General features: G+C 35.3%; 1 protein-coding gene and 1 long non-coding RNA gene across 4 annotated transcripts in view; one reads left to right on the forward strand and one right to left on the reverse strand.

Annotated features, from left to right (window-relative positions):
• Window positions 1-11,887, forward strand: part of LOC148954214 (uncharacterized) — a 12,374-nt gene extending 487 nt beyond the window's left edge. The window contains exons 2-3 of the long non-coding RNA XR_016141500.1: window positions 2,703-2,864; window positions 11,547-11,887. This is a non-coding gene — a long non-coding RNA (uncharacterized LOC148954214). The remainder of the gene's footprint in view (window positions 1-2,702; window positions 2,865-11,546) is intronic.
• The window catches only part of LOC148954212 (transmembrane protein 245), a 193,955-nt gene that overhangs the window by 118,043 nt on the left and 49,365 nt on the right, over window positions 1-26,547 (reverse strand). For all 3 annotated transcript variants that reach the window (XM_089086045.1, XM_089086043.1, XM_089086044.1), the window contains exon 5: window positions 14,434-14,630. In XM_089086045.1, coding sequence (XP_088942171.1) covers window positions 14,434-14,630 — 197 coding nt within the window. The remainder of the gene's footprint in view (window positions 1-14,433; window positions 14,631-26,547) is intronic.

Consider the following 26,547-nt stretch of genomic DNA (forward strand, 5'->3'; position numbering starts at 1 on the left):
ATAAAGGCTCCCGGATGTGGAGTTGAAATATTCTGATTTTCTTTATTAATTAATGTGTTGTTTGTTTTTTATTCTTTGTCACTGCTTTATTTTAATTAAACCCCTTTTTTCGCTTAATTTTTCCTAAATGGAAAAGCAGTGTGATCTAAGAAATTATTTAAATATTCTAAGGGGCTTGGGAATTTTTTTTTAAATTTTTTCCACCAAAAACATTTCATTTATTTTCTTACTCCAAAATTGTTGCTATTTTAGGTCTTCAAGAAAGGGGGAATAATCTACCTCCTTGCTCCAAAGGCAACCATACAGTGAAACCTTCCAAAAGAATAGGAACGTTATTGGGGGAAGGGGGTAATTTAAGAATAAAGTCAGGTGTACCCCATTACATTTCCTAAGATAATAAAAGCAGGCAATATCATAATGCCAATTTATTTTTTGCATCCTCAAAAAGTAATACAGCACATCTTTTTTCCCTTTTCGATACATCAAGTACAGGAGGGTATCCACCATGGGAAATATTTCTGGATGTGGGAGGGAGCCTATGAATGTTTCAACATTCATAGGAAATATTTTATTGAAAAAAGTTCTTTCATGCCTAAAACTATTTCATTTTTATTGCACCACAATTTTACAGTTTTAGCTATTTTATGTCTCCCAGAGAGAAAGTATAACTAATCCTTCCCCCTACTATGGGCAACCATAGTGCGACGGAACCTGCACGAAAAATTCGAAAACTGTTAGGGGGAGGGGTATTTTGAGGATAAAGTCTTTTTCGCGCCAAAACATCTTTTTCGCGCCAAAATTTCACTATTTTAGGTCTTTCAGAAGGAAGAAATACCCCCCCCCCCCACTACGTGCATTCATGGTATGATGAAGCCTACCAGGATATTTGAATTATTTGGCTTAAGGCTCCTGTCACTTCCGGTGCCGCGTAGAGAGTGTCGCGACTCCACTCCTCCAAGCTGACTGGCCTACTTCAATTTTCGCTATACAATACCAGTCATGTGCAAATAAATTTTTGTTAGGGGGATATTTGTAAGAAGAGTATACTCGACAAGAAAGCATACAAAGATACATGATTTAGATACAAAAAAGTATGAGTTACTAATGAAGTTTGAGGAGTCCTCCCCCTCCGTCTCTAGGTACCATGAAAAGACTCTATCCAATGGTTCTGGGACTTTGGAGCTATGAGTAGATTCAAGTCGGGGTGGTGGTAGTAACAAGTATTAGGAGAAAAGTTGCACTGATATATAGAGATCATAGATGATATCAAACGATCATTTTTGTTATGTGGATATTTGTAAGGAGGAGTATACTCGACAAGAAAGTATACAAAGAACCATGATTAAGATACAAAACAGTATGAGTGACTATTGAAGTTTGAGGAGTCCTCCCCTTCTGATGTCAAACGATCGTTTTTTTCTCAAAAACCTATTTTGAAAAAAAAAAATCAGCGTGACTTTTGCAAAAAAAAATCTCGCAGCAGCAGCCATAGATTTTGCTTCCCCCTCAATCTGTTTGTCTATTAAAAACAAAAATCTAAAAAACTAAATTAAAAAAAAATTGAACGCAATATTTTATCAACATTAAGTTAAATTAAACCAAAATTGAACAAAATCGAACAAGTTAAACAAAAATTAAGCAAAATAAACGAAAATAGGACATTTTTTTAAAAAAGAAAATACAGTATGGCAAAAATAGACTTTATGTAAATTATACAATGAGTTTGTAATTTAACCTGGCATTACAGCTTATAATGTCCTGATCCGCCCGTAGTTATTTGCAAAACAACTAAACTAAATTCCTATTAACTATAACTTTAAGCTTTTCTCCCGTAAAAGGGTTCCACGCCCCTCCCCTGCACCGATCCTTCACGACTTAGACTTCACGCTGGTCGCCACTCCCCTCGCCTCCTCATGGTGTTTGAATTTCTATTTTAGCTGTATACCAAGGTCAGCGCTAGGTGAATTCACTCCTTCTTCCCCCTTGGGGGCGGGACACTGTGCGTTTCATTTGTTCATTCAGTTAACGCGTCGAAAGAATCTGACACGCATTATCCGTAGGCCTATGATTTACCAAAGGATTTAAATAGATGATGTACATCAGGTGGCAAAACTTACGTCATCATGACAATAAAGGGCGTATCCAGGATTTTGTCCGTTTTTGTTTGTTGTTGTTTTTTTTTTTTTGGGGGGGAGGGGCAAAAAAACTAAAAATAAATAAAAAATATTTTTATATGTATTTTTGTATGTTTCTACGAGCGGACGAAATTTCAAGAGGGGGGGAGGGGGGATCAAACCTGGTAATCCCCAGCCCCTAGATACAGCCTTGGTATCTAAAGTCCTTGTATCCTTGAAGATCTAAAGTCCGATTCTTAAGGCTTTAGGTCAGTATTAATAGAAAAAAAAACTTGTTCAAAGTAATTAATCTACCAGGATACTACTACTAACAACTCACCGCAGCACCAAGCCGCCTGAGGCCAACACAGCTACGCACGCTTCTCCTCCACCCCAATCTATTCTAAGCCTCCCCTTTTACACCCGCCCACGATTGGTCTAATTTCGAATTCGAGTAAATAATATTAAATAATTTACCCCAAGTAGGATCATTTCTTTTAACTAAATACGAGTGTTTGATTGTTCCATACTCTCTGTTCTCGTTTGTTGTTACACATAGGCTAAATTTTATTTTAATTTTTACCACAGGTTACCCGAACAACAACTACAACAAAGTTTGGATTCTAACAGATTACCCATGTACGTTACCAAAGGAATTGAACAGAAAATGTGCGTCAGATGGGAAAACCTATGTAAACATGTTCGAAATTGAATGTGAAAATGATGTTCGCAGATTCTTGGAACTAGAAGGTAAAAACAATTGTGCATTATTCAATGTAATGGAAGTCCCTGAGAAGGGTGTTCCGTCAAAGCCATCTATTGATTCTTTCAAGACAATGTTCAGAACATACATAAATCCTATTGATAAAACTTGATAGCGGGCTAGCGGCATCTAGGGCGCCGCAAAAATGTAAAAAAAAAAAAATTACGGCCAGTATATTTACACAAACATTTTATAAATGCGCCTTTCTTTATTTTTGACACCCATTCAAAAGCTTTTACAGGAAATGTTCAAGCACTGGAGAAATAAACCGAACCAATTCATTCTAAGCCATAAAAAGATTATCAAATGAAAATTTATCAACCTAAAATTTAAGTGAAGGATCTACAAGGCATAACATCAACCACCAAAAAATGAAACATTTATGAACAAATCACTAGCTCCTTTCTCGTTACTGATGATTATTATTAGATTTTACAGCTTCATTGAACTGTCCTTAACTACAAAGGACAGTGAAAATGAATACTATATGTTTGAATTCCTTTAGTCGATATATATATATATATATATATATATATATATATATATATATATATATATATATATATATATATATATATATATATACTTCAAAAATGTGAAAAATTGGGAATTCTATTTATAGTGAAAAAGACCTCCTTATGCAGTTATGAAGTTGCTGTAGCAGCAAATACCAAATTTAGAAAAAAGAAAACGGTGGTGAAAAATCAGTAAAAAAAAAAAAAAAAAAAAAAAAAAAAAAAAAAAAAAGGCGGAAAACCGTTTATGAAAGTACAGCTTTCCTTTGTTGGCTTAGCTGTCTTTGGGGGTAACAGATTGTTATCGTTTGAATTTTGACATGTGAAAAACGTCAAATTTAGCTACTTAAGTTTGCTTATTTATTTGCACGTTTCAACGTGACAACATTAATAAAAATGTGGCGCAGCCGTGAAATTTCATAAATTTGAAACAGCTCAAAATCCAAGAACATGGCGGTACTCAGGTAATGAATAGACCTATGATCGGTCCAGGGGGCTAAAAATTTCATTTTGATGTCCATGGTATTTAAAGTAAATTGCTTACAATTAAGAAGGAATATCCAAAAATTACGAAAACAATTCTTGCATCCATACTCATATGCACTTTAACATAAACGCAAAGGGAAATCGTTAATGTTTTTCTTTCGCGAAATGATTCAGTTCAACACCACAGCAACCTGTTCTCGTTTTCACGTTTCTTTTTTTATGATAGATTGAATAAAAAACACGATTTTCAATTGAAAGTAAGGAGCAACATTAAAACTTGAAATAAACAGAAATATAAGAGGAAAGCTGCCCCCCCCCCTCAATACAACTCTCTTCACCCTAAAGTTTTTTAGTACTTTTGAAAAAAAGTTGTGACGCGAATTATCCGTGTTTGTGTTTCAGGAGTCGTTCTTAAGAATTGGGACGAAAGGTCAAACTATAAAGAAACCTTGAAATCAAAAAAGCAAAACTAAGAAAAAAGAACTTGTAGCCTTCTCCTTAACAACACGAGTTCATAACCTTCGTGTGATTAGCGCTAATACCTTTCTTTTAATTTGTGTTTTTCGTCATGTAAGTGAAACATTTTACTTTTTTGTTGTTTGTTAAGGAAGGAAGAGAGAAAGTCACTGGTCTCCTCTTCCCCTGAGGGTGTTAATGTATCTGAATTTTTCCAAATTTTCCATCTTTGTTTTATATTTGTTTTTATTTTCTTTCTTTCATTTTTCCTCAATGAATGTTCTCAAGGTTACAATACATTTTAGAATACAAGAGGTAATAATGTGACGACTGATAAGAAACAAAGTAAAAAGAACAAATGGCCTAAAAAGCGGGGAAATGAAAAAGGTTTTCAAGCGAAGGAAATTGAGAAAAAACTGGAAGACAAAATTTTGCTCGCCTTAAATAATTTTTTCTTAGGCTGAAAAGACAACTTACGAAAAAAGATGAATAAAAAATGTCCAGCGACAGGTTTATCTACGAAATGTACTAAGATTAAATTACAGCGCTAGTCAACGGAAAGGGGGGTGGGTCGATGTTCTAGGTTACCCAGGTTCACGAAAACTAGGTTTCACTAAAAAACGGCCGATTTTTACTGAAAAAATTTCGCTAAACCTTAGTGTAAGGTCAACGTGCGACTACTTGGCCAAAAAAAGTTGCTCTTTCGTTCGAGATTTTCCTTTAAAATGGTCGTTTTAAACAAAAACCGTGATTTTCCCTGTTGCATGTAGGATAAAGGATAAGAATAAAGAACCTCCAAAGCTATTGATCGCGCTTAGGCGTTGAAACAACGTTTCAATTCCTGGACCTTTATTTACAGGGCCATGTAGCAAGCCTGTCACTCAACCTTGCTACAGCGCGAATCAAACGCCTGGCCCCATATTGGAAAGCAGAGCATCAATCCACTGTGGTACCACAGGGTTGATTGTGACCAGAAAAAAATGCTACAGCTGACAGCCCTGAATCACTTTTTCTTCTTTCATTTGTGGTTTCTTATTTGATCTTTGTTTTGTTTTTCGACATGGGGCAGCATCAGGGCTATGGCATTTTTCTGATTTTAGTTTCTTGAGTAATTTTGATCGATGACTGATAAATGATGACAACAAATGCATAATATTATTGAATTTGCAAAATCTTTCGTAAGCAATTCAGCCTTTTTTAATTTGTATCATCGACGCTTGGAAAAGATTATACAAAATATGGACGATAAAGTATAGACCATTGGAATGAAAATAAATATAAAAAGCAGAAGTTACTTCTTCTTCTTCTTCCATTAAAAAAAAAGGCTGGCAAGTAGCACTGAAAGGCAAGGCACAGCACTGAAATCAAAAATATCTGGGAAATCCTTTCGAACTGATTGAACATCGCAGTTGACTTACCATTCATACCAATTATAAATTTGAAAAAAAAAAAACGTTTCAAATTCAAGAAACAAAGAGTCACAATAAAACTGAAAATGGGCAGAAACAAAGCCATAAAATGCTTAACTTAAAACGAGCAGAAATTACTATGAATGAAACAATGAAGCTTAAAACCAACAGAAAATAAGATGAAAACCACAACAAACTTAAAAATAACAGATTCTACAACGGATGAATATATAATAATTAAAAACTAAACTGATAACACCAACAGAAAACATGAACAGCTTGATAAAATCAAAATACTAATCAAGGTTTCAAACAATATACCACTAAGAGGGGGGAGGGCAATATTCCTCCCCTCTCAAATCCTCTAAAAGGCTTAAGTGTCATTAGTAAAAAAAAGTATGGAATATAGCATTGGACTTTATAGTCCTTACCGGCGGTGCTGACCTCCGTTTCATGGCCCTTCAGCCAGGAAGTGTAATTGGGGGTTGGAGGCCAGGCATCCTGTGCTTTCGCACACCCTTCCTGTTTACCTTCCCCAGATTTCTCCAGGTGCCCATTTAGGTCTGGGTCAACCCTGTCTGAGCTTACTGAGTCACGCCGACACCAGGACTCGAATCACCGTCCTCACGGACAAAAAATTTCAAGCAAAATAAGTGCTTTACGGAAAACAGCATGTATTTTCAGTTTTATTGTAAAAGCATCAGCAGAAACAAAAAGAAGAGCACGGTAATTAATATAACAGGGAAGAAAAAAGTTTTTTTTTGAAAAGATTACAGCTGTGATATTCAGTAAAACTCTCCAGGACTTAGATTATGCTGATGATTTAAGCATCCTAGATGAAAGTGTGATCAAAGCAAATGAACTTTTAGGGGTTTTGCGAGTTCAGGGTGCTAGAATTATTTTGAACATTAATATTAAGAAGACTAAAACTAGGAATAAGTGAAGGTTAAGAGGTGATGTCGGGTAACAAAAAGATTGATCAAGCGGACAGCTTCACTTACCTAGGTAGTATTATTAGTAAAGATGGTGGGTGCAGTAAGACGTTAATAGTAGAATAGCCAAGGCCCAGGGTATTTTTTCACAGTTGAAAAAATTATGGAAATATAGGAAAATAAGTCTATGAACCAATATTACAATATTTGAAGCTACAGTGATGATAGTGGCCAAGTATAATTCTGAAGCGTTGGCGCTCAGAAAAACGGAGGAGGATCGGAGAGATGTTTCCAGAGAAATTGCCTACAGATTGTTTTGGGACTGACTGACCGTATTTTAAACAATAAGCTGTACGAAAAATGGGGTTCAATCTCGCTTTCAAGGGCTATAATGAGAGAAAGTCTGAGATGACTATGACATGTCCTGCAGATGAAGGATGACAGATTCCCAAAGATTCTCGGCCAACCGTCTAGAGCTAAACGAAAAGTAGTTCGTCCTTGATTGGGGTGGGAGGATGTTGTTAGGAAAGATTTAAGGGAGATGGGAACTTCCTGGGAGGGTGTCAAGAGGGAGAGTTTAAACAGACTGGGATGAAGAATGAGCTTGCGTAGCTGTGTTGGCGTCAGAAGGCTTGATGTTGCAGTGACTTGTTAGTAGCAGTAGTAGTTTGTGACTCTATCCTTTTGATTCAGTTTCATTCATAATATAGAAAACAGAAGTTCAAATAACATTTTTAAAACAAACATTGGTAATTTTTAAAGCATTATGTTTATTTTGTTGAAGCAATCTCTTGAATCAACCAATCAATAAATGACTTAAGTTGAACTAAAAGGAAGAAAGTATGATTAAAAATTTACCGCATATCAGACAGATGAAACTAGATTGGTTATTTAAAATACAATAATATGAATTCCAAGAATTTTCAGCTATTTTCAATTTCTCAATGTTTTGATTGCAAGAGAAAAATTTATTTAATTTTGATTTCAATGCAGCGCAATGACTCCCTGGTCTTTGAAGGTTAAGTGCAAATTCTGGCTTTTAGAGGTTTTAAAGGATGATAGCCTTACTCTTATTCGCGGTAATTTTTGTCTGTTCCAATTTTGACTTGATTATTCATTTTGAGTTCTGTTTATTCTATGTTTCATATATTCATTCATAGTTACAACTATTTAGCTTTTAAGTTTGATTCGGTTTCTTTCATTTTTCAAATTTGTTAATTTGTTTTTAAGCTCGACTGAATTTCCGTTTGGTTCTGCTAATTTTAGGTTTTAATATGGCTCTTTATTTTTCTTTGAAAACTTCTATGGATTTTCTTTAAATTAATTCTATTCATTTTTTAACTGATATAGTCTTATTATGGGCTACTTTTAGGAGTAAAAGCAAAGGTTTTTCTGTTGTTTTTTTTGTTTTTTTTTTGTTGCTTAGGAACTAAAATCTGAAATTGTAATTAAATTTTGGGCAAAACTTGAAGATTCAGTCGAAATACGTACAATCAGCCGCAGTTTTGGGCATTAAGTTTTTATTGGTATATTTACAATAAATTCAATATGGATGGAGAGAAGGATTTTTTAATTATCAGGATTGAAAAGCTGCATATTTTTCAGTTTTCTATAGGGCTGAAACCGTCCCCTATTTTCGAGATACCCTTGAATACACAAGTATCTTTGATGACGGTTTCATCAAAAGAATTTTTTGAAGTTCTTCTTTCTGTAACCGTTTTTTCGTATAAATAAAAAAAACTCACGTCACAAAAATTATTTTAAGGTCATTTATATGAGAGCTCTGCTTTGTTGTCTAAAAAATTGGGACGTTATGCCTAAATACAGCCTCGTTGGTTTCCTAAATTTGTTGTTTTATTAAGGTTCCCTCGGCCTTGATTTCATGCCCTGTTATTTTCAAGATCAGCGAAAGAACTAATTATTTCATGCTCAGAATTCATAAAATTGATGTTTTCAAACATTTTTTATCTTCACTGAGGTTCCCGTGTTTCTGCCTACATACCCTACAAATTTCAAGTCTATTGGAGACGAACAAATTTTGGCCCCATTTTGAGGTGTCTTGAATCCCCACAGTCAAAACCAATTTCAAATATTGTTTTCCTTTGTTGTATTTCTCTATGGACTTCTACCTTTTCATCTATTTTTTAATCTCTTAAAATATTTCAAAATTATTCAATAACGATACTTTTTAATAATGATTATAGTTCATCAGTTAAACAGCTTTACGGAACTTGCGGGATTTTTTCTTTGGACCAACTACGTTTAATTTCTATTTCTAATATTTACCACGATTTTTTGTACGATATGCTGCCGTCGGATTTTTCTGGGGGTTTCCCAACTAACTGCCATTATTATAATTACCCGACAACTCATAAATCTAATTTTTCGTGTGAAATTCGTCCAACACCGAGAGCGTGTTTCAGCATCCGTCATACTGGGCCCAAAATTTGGAACTCAATTCCAGATAGGATGTGCGAGAATTATGATAAACGTTTGTTTCAGAGGTTGCTAAAAACTATCAGAGGTTGCTATAAGTAAAATTGGCTGGATAATAGTCAACTTTGTGGATTGTCAGAAAAGTGACCATGATATTTGGAAAGAGTATAAAACAGGAATCTAATGGTACAATTTATATTTTATCATCACGTTTCCTCTAGATGTTGTCAACCATCAAATTTACAGATCTTCTATTAGTTAATCTAAGCTAACTTACTCTTGAAATATAATTAATTAATAAAAAAAACTCAATGTCAAGAGCTGTGAAGCATGATCTAATGAGTACTGTATTTGCCTTAAGCATAATAACAACTTCTTGTATTCTCTTTAATATATATTAACTTTATTTAAACAATATATAATTGAAAATAGGTACGGAAATTTAAATGTCAAGAGTAAGTTTTCCGTCATCAAAATAGCCCCCCGTGAGTACGCTATTTTGATGATGCTTATGGAAGAATAGCGTAAAATTTTCCAGCTAGAGAAATTGAACTTTTGCAAGATACCCTGTCTTTAACATTTCTATTTTAGTAACGTCTATTTCAAACGTTTAACGTTTACCTCAAACGTACGTTATTTTGATGTTGGAATACTCTTTTATAGAGAAGTTAGCTGACACTGAATTTAACTCCGAATACAGTAGTTTTATTCTGAATTTTAACTGGATTTCAATGGTGACTGTACGTTATAATTTAAGAGAAGAGAAAGGTTCAGCGTTATTCTTAGAATAATCAATAACAAATAATCGTAAGAAAAAAAAACACATTTAGAAAAACAATTATAATTTTTGACATGACTTTTTCTCTATAAAATTTTTTGTTTTTTCTTCTACATTACTAGATTCTGGTCCCATAAGCCTTTATCGAATCGACCTTTAATTTATCCAAGCAAAAGGATTTCTCGTAAAATTTTTACTGAATTGCCCCCCCCCCCCAAAAAAAAAATAGTAATATAATATTAATTTAATTTGTTTTAAATCCAAGTCCAAGCATCATTTTGAACCTTAGCCCAGCAAGATCCTATTAGTTGCCACACTTGTGCATTTATCCCTTCGGAAATCAAACATAAAAACTTTAAGTTTCGGGCAAAAAGTATCTTAATTTCTTACGTAGTATCATTTTAAAAGTAGTCATGTTTAACGATATAATATGACTATCAAATTAGGAAATAATACAAAACACTTGAAACCATAAACAGTTTCAATCAATAAAATAAATAAAAAAAAAAACTGCGCATGACTACAGCACCAATGATTCATACCGTATACATTTTGGTGAGCTGATCAATGATCGACTTCTATTTGTATTCTGTAGGATTGACTAATCAGAGCAAAAATTTAAACCATCATTTTTTGAAATTAGGAAAGATGTTTGAAACAGCAGTTTTCCTATATTTATTATAAAGTTATGAACAAATATATTTCTGAGGAAAAGGGGCAAAGGCATAGTACTAATAAACAAAAGTTGGAAACAAAATAGTGTTTACTCAAGCTTATCAGACCAATGACTTGCCATTTCAATTTTCCATCTTTGTAGTACAAGCGCGAAGTTAAAATCAAGGAAAAACACTGATCATAAATCTTGAAGAGCCTCTTTGCCATAGACCTATATAACTAGATTAGTACAAGTTTCGAGGTACTTGTATCAAAAAGTTAGTCTTATATAAGAGTCATTTTAGTAAAAGGCGGCATAATTTTGAATAAAAGTATCACATGTTAAAACGGTACCAGAAGTATCACTTTGGTAAACTCGGATCACTTTGGTTCCTTGTGTTTTTTTTTCCATACCATCAACAAAGGCTTCCCTCAAACGATTGAAGCACGAAAAGGCAAAACCGGTTACATGATTTTCCAGTATTGCCGTCATTCTTATTAGCAGCCTGATGGGTGTCTACCCATCAGGCCTATTCTCTACCCGTCTCGCCTATTGCAATTTTTTGAAATTAGGAAAGATGGAAGCTTTGGACAGCAGTTATCCTATCTTTATCACGAATCTGAGAAAGACAAAATATTGTTGACAATTACTTGGAAATAAGTAGTGTTAATGCAAGCTTTTTTGATCAATTTCTAGCCAGTTAAATTTCTAGTTCTGTAGTAAAGTGTTTCGACAAAATTTTTCAAATTTTTTGAAATCTTGGAATTTTTTATCAACAGGTGTGACTATGGGGTGGCTCGGGTATTATTCCAGATTTTTATTTTTCATGAAAGCTTTATATTATATATATATATATATATATATATATATATATATATATATATATATATATATATATATATATATATATATATATATATATATATATATATATATATATATATATATATATATACAACTCCAGCATTATCCTTTCTTTTAATTTCCTTTCTTTCTTTGCAGAAATTACGGTCGTCCACAAGGGTTGGTGCAAGGAAAAGGAATTCGGAAAATCCTTCAGCGAAAGGATGTCTAAGTACTAAAAAAATAAATTCCGAATTTACAGTAGATGTTGTTATTATGGCAAGTGCTGGCAGCCTAAGGAGCTATAATATAAACATATATTTCATGTATATATAAACAATCTTCTGTCTGTTACCTGGTATTCAAAATGTTTGTTACGACGCGAAAATTGTAAAGTGGATACATGAATTATTATCGTCAAAATATATATTGTTGTTATAGAATGTATTATCAAAATGTATATTATACATTATAAATAAAACAACATATATTATAAAATATATGATAGTACATAAAATAGTAATGACAAGAAAATTAAAATTTATCAGCCTTTTTTATATTTGACCGTGTCGAAGAGATGCAGCAAGCCAATAGCCAATCTCAAAACTATAATGTTGAGGTAAACGCGCAAACCGACAGCATTAATGGTAAATTATCTCACTAGGATTACAGATTAATTTCATAGCACAAACCTTTACAAACCGGTAAACTCATGAATCTCAAAAGCCAGCACCAGTGTTGACGTAATGGCCGTTAATGTATAGGTAGAGGGTATTGTACACCAACAGACAAGCAAGCATAAATATGGGCTATCGTTATAGCCTAACATATGTTGTGTACGATATCCTAAAATTATATAGAAGAACTCGCATCTAGGATAAACCCCAATAACTATTGCTACACTTTGGTAGGATTCAAAACAGCTCCCGACTACCTCGACGGGAAGTTGATCTGAGTGAGTGTGTACGTGCGCAGGTATAACCGCGCCGAAAATTATACCCGGAAATAAAACACCGCTAAAACCTAGATATTGCAGCTCCTTGGTGTCCTTTATATCGAGAGTACTGCTACCGAAACCTGTGGATGGCACACCCAGAACATACCACTTGAAAACTACTACGTTCCCTACCCGATTCATAGAATGTGGCAAAAATATATTCTCGTAATGTAGCCTACACACAAACTTACACATATTGCCTCAACCTCACACAAGATACAACTTCAGAAATCGACCAAAACAAACTACGGTCTGAGACCAAAGATGGGGGTGAACAATCCGTTGAAATAACACAGTTAAAAAAAACAGTGATTGGGGGAGAGCCTTTACATGAAGCTCTTGGCTAATTTCCCGATTCAGCCCAAATCCAAGGAAAAATATGACTTATCCAGAGGAATTTTAAAGCTATCGAATTTTTATGAACTTAGCTAGGGTTGACCAGGCAATGAAACCAACTTCCATGTAATCATTAAAGAAGAGAAAAGGGAAATTACGAAAGGAGAATTACAAGGGTTAATAAAAAAAAGGGAATTTAGGAAAAGGGAGAATACATTTCTTAGAAAAATAATTGGGCGTCCTACAAAATGGAACATATAACATGAAGGCTAACACCAGCCAGTAGAAATGCATGACCCTTCATCCTTGAAGATGACCGTGGTCAAACAACCAATCCTTAGTTAAAACTCTATCACTTGTCTTTGAATTCCATTTTCCCGATTCTTTTAACCAAATAAAAGGTAAACTAAATTGCAGAAGTTTCTAATTCCTTAATCAAGATGACCATGTTCTAACGACGTAATATTACTTAAACCTCTCCATAGCGGGCTTGAAACCGACATTTTCGTACCCTCAAATGCAAGGGAAGTAAATAATAGGTATACCAGCTAGCAAAAAGGGCCAGCCCCTCCTTACAAAGATGACCAAGGAATAACAGCGAATTGTTACTTGGAAGCCCCTCCTTTTTCTTAAATTAAACCACATTTTTTTTGTACTATAGCACTGAACCTGTCAGTGCTATAGTGCTATATAAAGTCGTATACTTCAACCAGCTCATCAAGGACTATTGATCATCGTTGAAAAAATTATGTATGTGTCTTGCTTCAAAAGTTGATTTTCTTACGGTGGGCCAGCTTTCTAACATCACTACTTAGAAAGGAGCAAAGTGAAAGCTCTAGCTTCTTTAAGGGCGGGCCAGTTAACCGTCACACATCTTAAGCACTTTTTGGTTTTAGCCCATCTTCAATCTGCAGTTGGTGCCTGCCTGTTTGCCTGCTAGAAAAGAACTTTCCATTCGAAAGCAGATGCAAAGCTCGATGGAACGAAAGCTTGACTGCATAACTTCGAAGAGTCTTCTCCGATATAGAGTATATAATTCCATTTCAACTCACATACCGTAGGCTCCGGCGCAATAACTAGCAAAAACCATCCTTTTTGGTCTAATGCAAAAATTATGCGCAGCTTTCCAAAATTTATAGTCTTATCCATCCATTTTGTCTGAGGTCCATACTTTTAGTAAAAAATACAGATGCTAGACACTTACCCCCCTGAATGTTGCTCCTGCAACCCAATTACGATATTTAGACTTAAAAACACATCTCTTGCGTCAAATCAACTGAAAAAATTTGTTAGCCTTGATTGAAGCGAAAGCTTGGAGTTAAAATTAAGACGCCGAGCTAAATTTGCTCCAAGCTAAATTAGCTTGGAGTTAAAATTAAGAAGCCGAGCCTACAATTGAAGCTACAGTTACAACGAAATATAAATATCAAAAAAGGGTAAAACTTTTAATAAGGCACTGAGAAGAGAGCAAAAACTAAATTTTGTAGAAAAAACCTAGTTCATTTTTTTTCAAAAGGGCCAAGGTCCTAGCATTATAGTACAAGTGACTCCTTAAAGTTCAGCCAATTTTCTTTGGTTTTAACTAAGCTCTTACAGGCTCCGTTTTTTTTTTTTTTTTTAACCAACGGATTAATGACGCTGTAGACAGCCCTGTATATTTTAGGCTAATTCCATTAACAACAACAAAAAATATATAAATAAATAACAACTTACTTGCTTTCTTGGCTAGGAACAAAACAACCAGAAGTAAGATGAGGGGAAGCAGAGACGGATACTTGTAAAGCTGAACAAAGACACAAAGAAACGAAACATAGTATATGAATGACCAACTGTCTGCGCGACCCTTATTCCGTGCTGCTACGTTTGCCTCTGCATGGGGACCACCGAAACTACTGCCAGAAGGGTTTTCCCTGCAAAAATAATGAAATTAAAAAAAACTAATATTAGTTTTCCTTAAAGGGCTAGGCACACGTAGCTGATTTTGGGAACCAATTTCATCAAGGGTGTATTCCACGTCGAGTGATTCTAATTAAAGATGCTAAGATGTGGGGTTTAGTGACGTTTTTCGATGATTAATTATCATTAATTACTTTCTAGACAAGAAATGCGCTTGGGCTTTAGAGCTTTAGGCATGTAATTAATCGTATTTAATGATTATCGTAAATTAATCGTAATTAATGATGATTAATCACCGAAAAGCGTCACTAAGCCCCGCCTCTTAGCATCATTAATTATAATCACCCGACGTGGAATATACCCTTGCTGAAATCGGCTCCCGAAATCAGCTACGTGTGCCGAGCCCTTAAGGAAGGAAAAAATTATGCCTAGATGAATGGCTAATGCACAAAAAAAATGGGCAAATATTTTACTAATTGTATGCAAGGCTTCAGGAGGGATATTAGTCCCAGTAATTAGCCATATGAAGCCCTAATAACCTCTCTTCCATCATGGTTGCAGCACCACATGAAACGTAGTAAAGAACGAATTCTAACCAAATAGAACTGGGTTGGAAAAAAGTAAATACCAAAAGAGTAAGAATCGCCACTTCAAGCCGATTCAGGAATAGTAACTGCTACTTTAATGTCAACAGTTTATTGCCAAAATAAATACATGGAAATTTAAAAAAAAATAGGCTAAACCCCCCGGAAAAGGTGTCAGATCAAAAGTCAACATAGCCGAAAACCCCATACAGGAGAATTTAAGTACTCCATCTTGAGCAACAAGGAAAATTACTTTTTCACATGGGAAGCAGTCTCTTTTTTTGGCATAACAAAGCCCAGAGCGATTTGTGGTTGATTGACTTATTTCTGGCCTTTGTCTAAATTCCGGAACCGAATATTCCGAAAATATTCCGTAAATAATGGAATACTGAAAGGAGAGCAATTTATTTGGATTAATTCTCTAGCTGAAAAACGAACATTCAATAAGATTCGACATTTTCCCCAAATTAAAATAATTTTTTTTTTTACTGAAAGTTAAAGAGCGACATTAAAAGTTAAAACGAACAGAAATTATTCCGTATATGAAAGGGACTGTCCCCTCCTCAACGCCCCGCTCTTTACGCTAAAGATTGCTTCTCTGTCACAACTCAGCTGTTTTAAAATAATAAAAAACTTTAGCGTAAAGAGCGGGGCGTAGAGGAGATGACAGCCCCTTTCATATACGGAATAATTTCTGTTTGGTTTAAGATTTAACGTCGCTCTTTACTTTCAGTTAAACAACCTGTTTTTTATTTGATTTCTGAAAGTTTTTCAGCTAAAGTAGAATGGAATTTGGCTTATCGTCCATGAAAAATTAAAATGGAATTTGCATATCGACTTCGGCAAGGTTTCACTGCGCGTCAAATTTTCCAACGGAAGCTCACCTCCAGAAACTACCCCACCAAGGCGAAAATTTCACCGTATAAAACCAAAATCCTTTATGTGTATGAGGGGGCTGTCCCCTCATACAATCCCGGGAAAATCTGGCTCCCTCTCCATGGAAAATTCCTTCCCCTCACGAAAAATCCTTCCATGTAAATTTCTTCCCCCTTAAAATATCCCCCCACCATGAAAATTTCCCCAGGCAGTTCAATTCTAGCTGAAAATTACTCCTGGAAGATTTTTTGCGGACGATTCCGGCTGAAAGTTTTTTCTTAGCCCACTTTTATTTGAAAAAGACTTTAATTTCTGATTGTTTTAAAATCATGCCAGAAATCCCCACTCCGTGGGAAATTCTTCTCACAAATAATTCTTCCTTAGTAGAACGGTGTTCTCGCAGAAAATTCCCTCTGAGAATTTATCCTGTGGAAAACTTCCCCACGGAAAATTTCTCCCGCGGAAAATTTCCCCACCTACTGAAAGATACTCTAGACACTTCCAACCCGGTAAATATTTCCCTTTAATATTTCCAACTGTAAAATTGAGTCGGCAAAGAGAAAGTAAGCAAAATAAAAAGAATTTTGTATAGGAATCTTGGCAAATTCCCCCAGTGTAAAATTTCCCTTGGAAAGTCAATCCCTGGGAAATATCCTTCCCACGGAAAATTATTTCCGTAAAGAATCCCCCAGCAGAAAATTCACAGTAGTAAGGCCATATAAGATTGAAAACCTACACGCAAACCTACGCCTGAGGCATGGATATGTGTGTAGGTTTTCAATGCATTGGGTTACCAGGGTCATTTGCAAAGAGGTACCATTTCTATAGAAGCTATAGCAATTTGAAATATCATATGGAATTTGCTTGAAGCTATATACTTTGCGTCCGCCCCCGTACGAAACAGGTTTTTTTGGTAGTCCAATTCTACAGGTCATTACACCTTTGCCAAAAGGAACGAGTATAACTTGATTGGTGATTAGGATTTGAATAAAAGGAATAGTTTTCTTTGAAATTCATATTAGTAAGAGAAGTGAATTCAAAGAGAATAGTTTATTTGCAAGGATATTAGTTAAAAAAAAAATTAGGGGTGCCTTTACATTATTGGAGATTAATAATGGAACCGACAGCAGCAGCAGCAGCGATATACGAGTACCTAATGTAGCTTTGGAAATAACTGCTGACTTTAGACTATGTCTTGAATGGGACATTATGTATGCGAGATACGCGATATCATTAAGCAAATTTAAGCAGGAGGAGCAGCTATGTTTTTCTGGAAAAGTAAATATTATCCACATAAATAAACTCCGATCAGCGTTAGATGTCATATCGAAATATATTGATGAGAACAAAATGCTTCAGTGAATATTATTATTGTAATTATGTTCAATAAAACTGTTTCTAAATCAATGTTATTTTTTTCTTTTTTCTAAAGTAGAAAAGTGTATATTTCCTAGATTTTAAAAAATAAATTCTGTTTCGTCTGAATTTGATTGTGATAGAGTTATGACTAAAAAAAAAAAAGAATGGATAGATTAGAGAAAGATCAAATCATAAGGAATCTAGTTCATATGGAAAAACGTTTGATTCTAGACGATTATTTTCTAGAGTTGTCTATTCTAAGGAAGATATTTTCTCGGGGAATGCTTGTAGATATAATGAAAACTGATTCTCCATCATTAGACTATTGTATGAAGCTTCTACATTGTGGTCCAAATGCATTTACATAATTTATTGAAATACTGATCACGACACGACAAAATGATATTGTGGATATGCTTTTGAACATTAGTTTAGAAATTTAGGACTTTTTTTTTCATAAAAAAGATGGTGCTCAAGGATGATTTACTCCTCTCTCTCTCTCTCTCTCTCTCAGACAATTTTTTTTGATGTTGCTAACTCAGTTTCATTGTGGCAGTGAGAGCGTTAACACATGACAAAATGTTCCATACATGTCAGTTATGTATGTACACACAGGGCAGCTGGTCATCATGTGAGAATTGCACAATGATTGAGGAGTATGATGAAAAGTGTAGATTATGCAACCCGTGTAAATTGCATAGAGGATATGTTGTACAAATTAAAGGTTGTAATTCCTGTCTTGAAGAGGTGTGTGACTCTCATCCTAGAGGTCACCTATGCTCCAATTGTCATTATGATAAATGTAAGCAGTGGGAGAGTACATATCCCGGTATGATTGGAAAGAATCCTAACCGTGATTTTAGTTTATTGCTACGAGATTGGTATCGTCGTGGTTTTAGATTGTTCTGGGAAGAGGAACCAGAACAGTTGTTGTCGACAAATACCTAGTAGTGGATGAAATCTAAAGAGTAGAAAAGTCGTTTTATCATGTATATAAATTTTTTTATTAATAAACAATTTCACATACATCTTTACAAAATTTTAGTTTTAGGGATATAAGGACAATATTAAAAACAGTTGTAATTATAATTTCAACTAGAAAGTCGTTCAATTGAGGTAAGTCATCGTAGATGTCGAAAAACTACTGGCAGTTGTAACCAAGACTTTTGAATATGCACAAGATACTCGCCGGAAAGCCGCATGTCTTAAGTCGTTAAATCCTGTACTCTTTGTTGATTTTGAATAATGATTGTCCCCCTTCTTTCAATAAAGTTGCTGATGTATGGAATGTATAATTTATACGATAGGCCAAGATGATCAAAAAATTCAATATTCTTTTCTGTTTGAAAGGTGCTTAGCCCCTAACCGGTAGTCAAACTTGATGGACTTCTATTAACAATTATAAGGATATTGTTAACACATGGAAATTTTTCAGTGAAGTCCGAAAGTATGAAATAGGACTTGTACCGGAACTTGTCAGGATCCATACTAAATGCATTGTTTATTTGATTTGTGTTCAGGGTGCAAGATGTAGTAGAACACTGCCATCGGGTGTGATTTCCCGATAGGTTTCAAATTGACTCAGTGATATTAGCGTGATACTCTTAGTCAGAGCATCGGCAAATGTACACTCTAAACTTACATTCCCTGTTCGTACTATGGTCATATCCTGTATGCCCGACAAGTCAAAAATAATGGGTCAAAGATTTTTTTGAGAACATCGAATCAATTAGTTTATTCTGAAACTATTGAGAAGCTTGATATAGGGACTTTCTGTATACCTCATACAGAGTCTAATTGTATTTTTTGTCATACGATAGAATGTTCAGCGAACTGCCATTCACTTTATAAAAGTGGTTAGATGGACCGACAAAATTAAAATCGTTGGGAGATTCAGGCCGGGATCCACTGAAATTGCTACTCTTAACAAATGCCAAAAATAGTTTTGAAGGGATTTCTCCATTGATAAATGATGAATAGCTATAGCTACTAGAACCGGTGGCAATTTGACGGTGATTGGTGATTGTATGGGGGACAAGAAGTTTAATGTTGTTACCATTGGCTCTTAGCTTCTCCACTGCCAATGCAACAGAGCTCATAACTTGTTGTTTTCGGACGTGGAGAATTGCCGATTTGATAATGACATTTGCATCGGGTGCTGCAGGAAGTGTTTTTCTCAAAATTAAATTCGATGGGGCCATCTGTAACTTTATGTCAATATTGACATTGTGGGGTATACATTGGTATATATTGAATATATCATGATTTAATTTCACAACCAGATGATACTCCTGGGTCACTGCAGTAGTCAACTCACCGTCAGTATCAACACCTGTTCGATATTCATAGCCCAGCGATTGTCCTCTCATCTACTTATACGCGTTTGGCGTCATCATAATAAATTGTATGAAGCTTGCATAGTTTGATAAATTATTGCTAGTGCTCACCAATGTTCCATTAATAAATACATTAATTTGTTTGAACAGGTTGTGTAAGATAAATTTGTCGTGGGAGAGACCATTAACAGCGTTTTGACACGTAGTATCTTTTTTATTCCTAATCACGAAATAAAGATCAATAAATTATGACGAAAAGTCGATTAACTAGCATTAAATGAAAATTATTTGAAATTGTATATTTTCAAATATTGGTTGTTGGGGATGAAACTGTTCATAGTAGCCATACTTGAAGCTGACATCAACATTTTCAGCATTGAATAAATTCAATTAGGACCTGATTGATGGATATGATTCCCGGGGGGGGAGATAAGTCATCTTAAGAGACGAAATTCTTGTTTGATCTAACAATCTTTTTCTTTTTCTTCCTCTGTTGCTTATTGGCCTTCATTGTTTGATTTCTCAAAGTCTTTGTTGATGTCCTTTGCTTCATACCTGGGTTGAGACTGATAAGTGAATGACGCAAACGCTTCCTTTTTCAATCCCTACCAATTTTGTCGAGAATCTAATTGTTGACCAACAGCTCTTGCTGAAGATCTAATATTTTCCTTAACACTCTCCTTGAAATTCTTGCCCGATCCCCAGTCCTGTAGTGTCGAGGCAGCAAAATTTGATGCAGCAGTTACTAGATATTTTCTGGCAAGGGGTAGTACAGAACAAAATTGCCTAGCATACCAGCTATCAAGACCAAAACCTAACATTGTAGTACGCCCCTTGTAGTAGTTCAATCCATTGCCTATTGGACGTGGACTCAAAGCACCAACATAAAAGTCAATATAGGGGCAGACAAATTGAATTCTTCTATTGTTCATTTTTTAGGTTATTGTAGCGTCGTCGTTGACAATGGGTTGAAAATAACATGTAATCACTGCTAAGCCTTTAGAAATCGCTAGAGAATCACCTAATTCGGTTCTTAGTGTTAACTGACAAAGTTCCAAATAGGAAGTGTTTACGGGAATATACTGAAGATACTTTATATTGTAGTGGTGAACATGTTCTTGGTTGGTTTTTCGTTCAAGAACTCATAGGAGGGGAATATTTGGATTACCAACCCTAGATGTTTCCACAAATGAAGCGTAGAGAAATATACAAGTGTCCGTGGAGAAGGCAGGTGGGAAGTCAGCAAAAATGAAATTAGTGTTTCCAGCACTTCTACCATTGATTATATTGAGCTTAAAGCCAAGAACGTCCTTTAGGTTATCATTGAGAATAACCTTTTCATTGGCAATAGGTGAACAAATGTAGATCTTGCCCTCCTCCTTTGAATAGTTGAAATGAAAAGCTCCTTTTTTACGAGCAGAAATTCTTTTATTGATAGTACGACATAAATCATTCTTACAGGTGAGCTCCTCGTAGGGTAATTCAACATATGGATAATCCATCCAATTGATTTTTTGAATTTGTTCTTGATCACCTGGTGGTGGCAGCCAATCATAGGGTCTAATTTTCATTTGATATTTACGATTCTTTCTAAGGATGTCATAGGTATTTCTGAGAATACTATCGACAAGAGCCACTTCATATGCATCGTCAAATTTGACGGCGGGTGAGAGTGTTGTCCAAAAATCACTTGTCGTATTCAAGTCATTGTAGAGAGGATCGGAAACGTTGGACATGAAAGTTACATAGAAATCATTGGGCATTGTCAATATCTTCAACACCGATCCAAGAATCAAAATCAGAGTTGTATCCTAGCCATCGAACAAGTAACTGTTTCTTACCCCTGCGAGTACGTCTCTTTAATATCTTTTCAATTTGATAGATTTCACTAGCATTTTTAACTTTTTGTAGTTCATAGTCATAACAGCCGCCGAGAATCTCCTCATCTTTGGTATCACGCAGGCGATAAGTTATCGGTTTAGTGTCTAGGATTTATGCCAACTTAAAAAGTTCTGTGGACCACAAGTAATTCACCTTTTCAAAAACATTAGTTGTTCTATTAATTCGAACAGTATCACCAACATTGAATTTATTTTTCATCTTCTTGACAGCCGACGATTCATTGGAATACTGTTTAAGAAAGTTGTCAATTGTATCATGATCAGAATGATGAACTTCCATTGGTGTAGAGTTGGACAATGATCGATGAGGTAGTTTATTATAAATAAATATGATTTCATAAAGATAGCTAATAAAAGCAGGGTTATTTTTCAATGTAAAATATCTTACAATTAAAAGTCTAATCCCTCTTATCCATCTTTCGCCCATTGCAGCCTTTATAGGACTGCGACTGTGATAGAGCAGTCTACTATATTACTCTAGTACTTTTGCAACATGGGGATTAAAAAATTCACTACCGCGATCGATTTGAATTTCTTTATACGAATCCTGTTGGAGAATACTTTCAATGGCCTGACCAACTTCAACACCTCTCTTTGATCGCAATGGAATTGCATATGCATAACGACTATAAACACTGATTGCAAGTAGAATGTACTTGTATGGTGTATTGTGACGTCTTTGAAGTTCATCTAGAGTCAGGAGATCTGCTTGCATTATATGCAATGGGTAAAAGGCTTTAGTTTTTCGATATTGATTGGCACGAAGTATCTGATTTCTATGCAGAGTGTAAATTGATTCATTTTATAGATATTCTTGTCCATTTTTAGTGCGAACACCCGTGACTCTGGAAAGAATGGGGGGGGGGAACTTAAACTCACCACCTCACCAATATTTTCATAAGTACCTTTCAGATCTTCAACCATTTGGAACGTAAACACGTTGTGTAACGACCGCTACCCTTTTGTATACTGGCCGTTGGTGGTGGTGATGATGACTTGATGCTTCTTCGCTTTTGTCTAGCTATCAGCGGTGTGCTAGTATTTTCCAAAATTGATTTAAAATCTTCTTCTTCAAGTTCATTTTTTAATAGTGAGAATGTTGTTGTTTTTGTTGATGATGTTGATGATGATGATGCATATTCATTAAATTTTTTTAGAATTTGTCTATTGACAATAATACTTTTTTGGAAGTTTAATATATTTGGAAATTTGTATAGATGAGTGTCAAATGATAATAGTCCTTTACGATTTGTTACCATATCATAGATTAAATCAAGTAGATTATAGCTCTTGCCCTGAATTACAATCCCTGTCCTATTGCTCTCAACTTGAATGTGATCACTTTCCAAGAGAAAGGCTAGGAGTCGTGTAATTTTTTCACGATATGAGTGGGGCATTAGATTTCCAATTTTCAATACAATTGAATCCATTTCCTCCTTCTTTAATTGTGTTTCAGCAGCAGCAGCAGAATGCTGAGGAGATGATTCTTTTTTGGGATCAGCAGCAGCAGTGGGCTTCGAGCGATATGACTTGTGTTTTTCCACTCGGTGAAGTGCAACTTGAAGTCAAAGCAGTTTTTTATCATCCTTAGTATTTTCATTACCAAGGAATTTACTCAGATTGTTCTCAAAGTGTTCCACGGGTGAAAGAGCGAGTTCTATTGGAGTCAATTTATAGGGTTTTTCCATTCTCTCTCTCTCTCTTTAGAGAAAACTGTTTACAATTCCTGCTATTATTGGCAGTAAAAGTGTGAAAAAGCTACCGCCCGCCTGAAGAAGTCGTTTCATTTTAAAATTCTTTCATTTCCTTTTAGAGGCCAATGTACGTACAATGGAAAGATGTTGCTTTGCCTGTTGCTTAACTACTTCTGGCACTTGAACATTAACCTCGATCAAATTTAAACAAAGTTCGGATATTAGATTAATTAAATCGTTTTCAAGACCGTGTTTGAGTATTGCTTTCCTAAGCGGAGGTTTTGAAGTGCTTAGAACTGAAAACAAATATCTATTTTCATTTAGTTTCTTCAGTGTCATGATAGCAACTAATAGTTCTTTTTAGTGTTCACGGGGAGATAAACTCTAATTTCATTGTCAAAAATATCTACGACTACACGCAGATCCTCGGGTGTATTTTGATTAAGATCCAATAGGATGTAGCCGTAGGGTCTATTAGTTGCCCGATTGTATGCTGAGAGCAGAAATTTGGGGGCTCCCGGGTAGATTTGTTTATTGAGAGTTATTAGCGAGCTAGAATCACAAACAACTCTGTAGATGATATAGTAGGTGCAGTTAAATGCAAGTGTTCGCAAACATTTGCTTTGATGAAAGAGATTGTGTAGAACCAGAGTAACGGAAATCTGTTCATGATGAGAGCGAACAGTGAACAGTTGTAGCATTTCCTGGGACCATTGTTCAATAGATTCAGCCATATCGTCAATGATTAACGACGAGTTTTGTTCAATAATGCTGAAAACATCAAGTCCCTGTATGAATTGTATCTGCACCAACCCTATCGTGGCAGCAATTGCTTTTATTTTATCATATGACTCCTGCCAAATACTATAGCAATAGTAGATTTGTTTCGGCTTTTCCACAAACATTTTATCACAATTTTTAATTATTTTAGTTAAGAGTGTTGTTTTGCCCGACATTGAAGGTCCACACAGAAACGATCTGAATGGAGTTTTAAACTGATACATGTTCCCTTCAACAGTTCACCTGGACAACTAACTGTAGACTATGGCTGTCTAATGACTAAATAATTTCCCTATTACTACTACTCCGTTCAAGAATAATAACGAGAAGAAGAATAAGAATAAAGAATAATATTTTCTTTTATTATATACATAAAAAGGTGACAATACTTTAAAAAAAAATACTACATTGAAAAAGGCACATTAAACATGAATTAAAAAAATACACTTTTTTAATTTATTTATAATAAAAAAATACAACATTTACATAGCTACTAGAAAAAAAAACACTTAAATAAATACACTTTTTTTTTATATTTATTTATTTAAAAAAAAATACAACATTTATTGGACTAATGTGCACACACTTGTGAAATAATATCATACACTTTTAATTACAACATTTAAAATTTTGGGTTCCCCCCTCCCCCCGGGGGCAGGCGCGGGGGCAGCCGGGGCCGGGAAGTGCCCGGCACCAGGGGCCCGCTGCGGGGGGCCCGGGCCGGGGCTGGTATTAAATACTGGAAATTGATCTGCCTTGCACACACACACACATTGAAAATTGATTGTGATAGAAAAAAAAAGAATAAAAAAAAACCTAATTACCCAAAAAAAATCCCTCCCACCCAATTTATACTTTTTTTTTTAGTGAATTTAAGTTAATTTTTTTAGACCGAGTTGTTTTCTGTAATATTTACATTAAAAACGGGGTGAAAATAAATAATTAACGGGTGGTAGTACCTTAACACCATCCTCAAGTACATATACTTTGTCCGATATGGCAGACATGGCGTTTTTCTCAACTCTAACTGTGTAGTTTTTAAATTGTAAAGAGCGAATCGCCATGACTTTCGCCCTTGGCACCAAACTACGTTCCACACATTTTCTATACACACTCATGTCGAAATTATTTTTTACAAAGTGTGTAGGTACCCCCCTTGCGAACTTGTTTGATATCCTTGCCGTGCGTTTCCACAGAGTATACCTTCGGACCAGGAAACACACCACTGGATATCAGATCGCTACCCGTTTCAGATTTTAGCATTAACAATTGATTTGGGGCCTGGCGTTTCACTAGCTCTGGGTAGAGGGATTCGTCCCAGTTAGTGTAGTATATTCGTGAGCTAATGTACTCGCCATTTTCCAAATCACTCAATAGATTTTCTGTTTTGACTTTTAACAGGAGTGAATCAGTGTCCCCGTAATACACTTGAACTTGTCCCTTAATCGGCTACTGTACCTTACATATATTATAATAAAATGACAACATGAGTTTCTTGGATATTTTAGTTATTGCACTTCCGCCTGCAATATTTTTATTTAATACAATTTTTCTTTTCTTGCGATGTAGGAGAACCATATTGGAGTCTATGATTGTGAACGATGTGAAGTTTGGATTCGCAATGATTCGAGCACAATCTTTGGGGTTGTTTACAATGTAACATCGACTTTTGTGTCGTACGCTCTTGCAAATTTTACCAAAAGCTGAGTTCAAAATGAGTTTATAGACTTTTTTTTCCAACTACGTTTTCGCTTTTGAACGTTTACTGACACAAGCATCAATAAAAGTATTTGTGTATGATTTTTGATCAAAATGGAGGGTTTTATGAATCTTTGTGACATTGAAACCATTTTACACCATCCATTTCAATAGCACATGATGAACAACTATAGTCTGTGTCGGGTTGAGGTCGGCAATGAGTTTTTGTTTTGAAGGTACCCAGTGCATACTCCCATCCTCTACTATTGATAAATTTTAGGCACTCAGAGAGTCCCCATCCAATGGTCTATTGATTAACAGAAAAAAAGTCTTTTGCCGAGTCTTGGATTTCCATGGGTATTTCAACGTCAATTTAAAAAAGCCATCCCCGTGCCGCATTCTTCTCAACACTGGCAATGTCGGGGAAATTTGAAGCACAGGGATTGTCAAGCCATTTATAATTGCCATACGGCAAACAGTAGTGAGACATTGCCGATGGGTAAAGAGAATTCATATCCAAAAAAATTGCGTCCGACTTTTCATCGGTGTACTGTCCACTCGGATCAGTTTTCATGATATGATCCCCGTGAAAAACATACCCACCCCGCATTGATCTCTCTACAAACAGATGCTGATCCACATCGGCGATCAGACCTATTTATTCTTTGCTGATTTTAAGTATCAAGTCCATCACCAAATGGGG

The sequence above is a fragment of the Artemia sp. Qi Xiang Cuo genome, chromosome 3 (genome assembly GCF_049724085.1).
Source record: "Artemia sp. Qi Xiang Cuo chromosome 3, ASM4972408v1, whole genome shotgun sequence".
NCBI classification, from domain to species: domain Eukaryota; kingdom Metazoa; phylum Arthropoda; class Branchiopoda; order Anostraca; family Artemiidae; genus Artemia; species Artemia sp. Qi Xiang Cuo.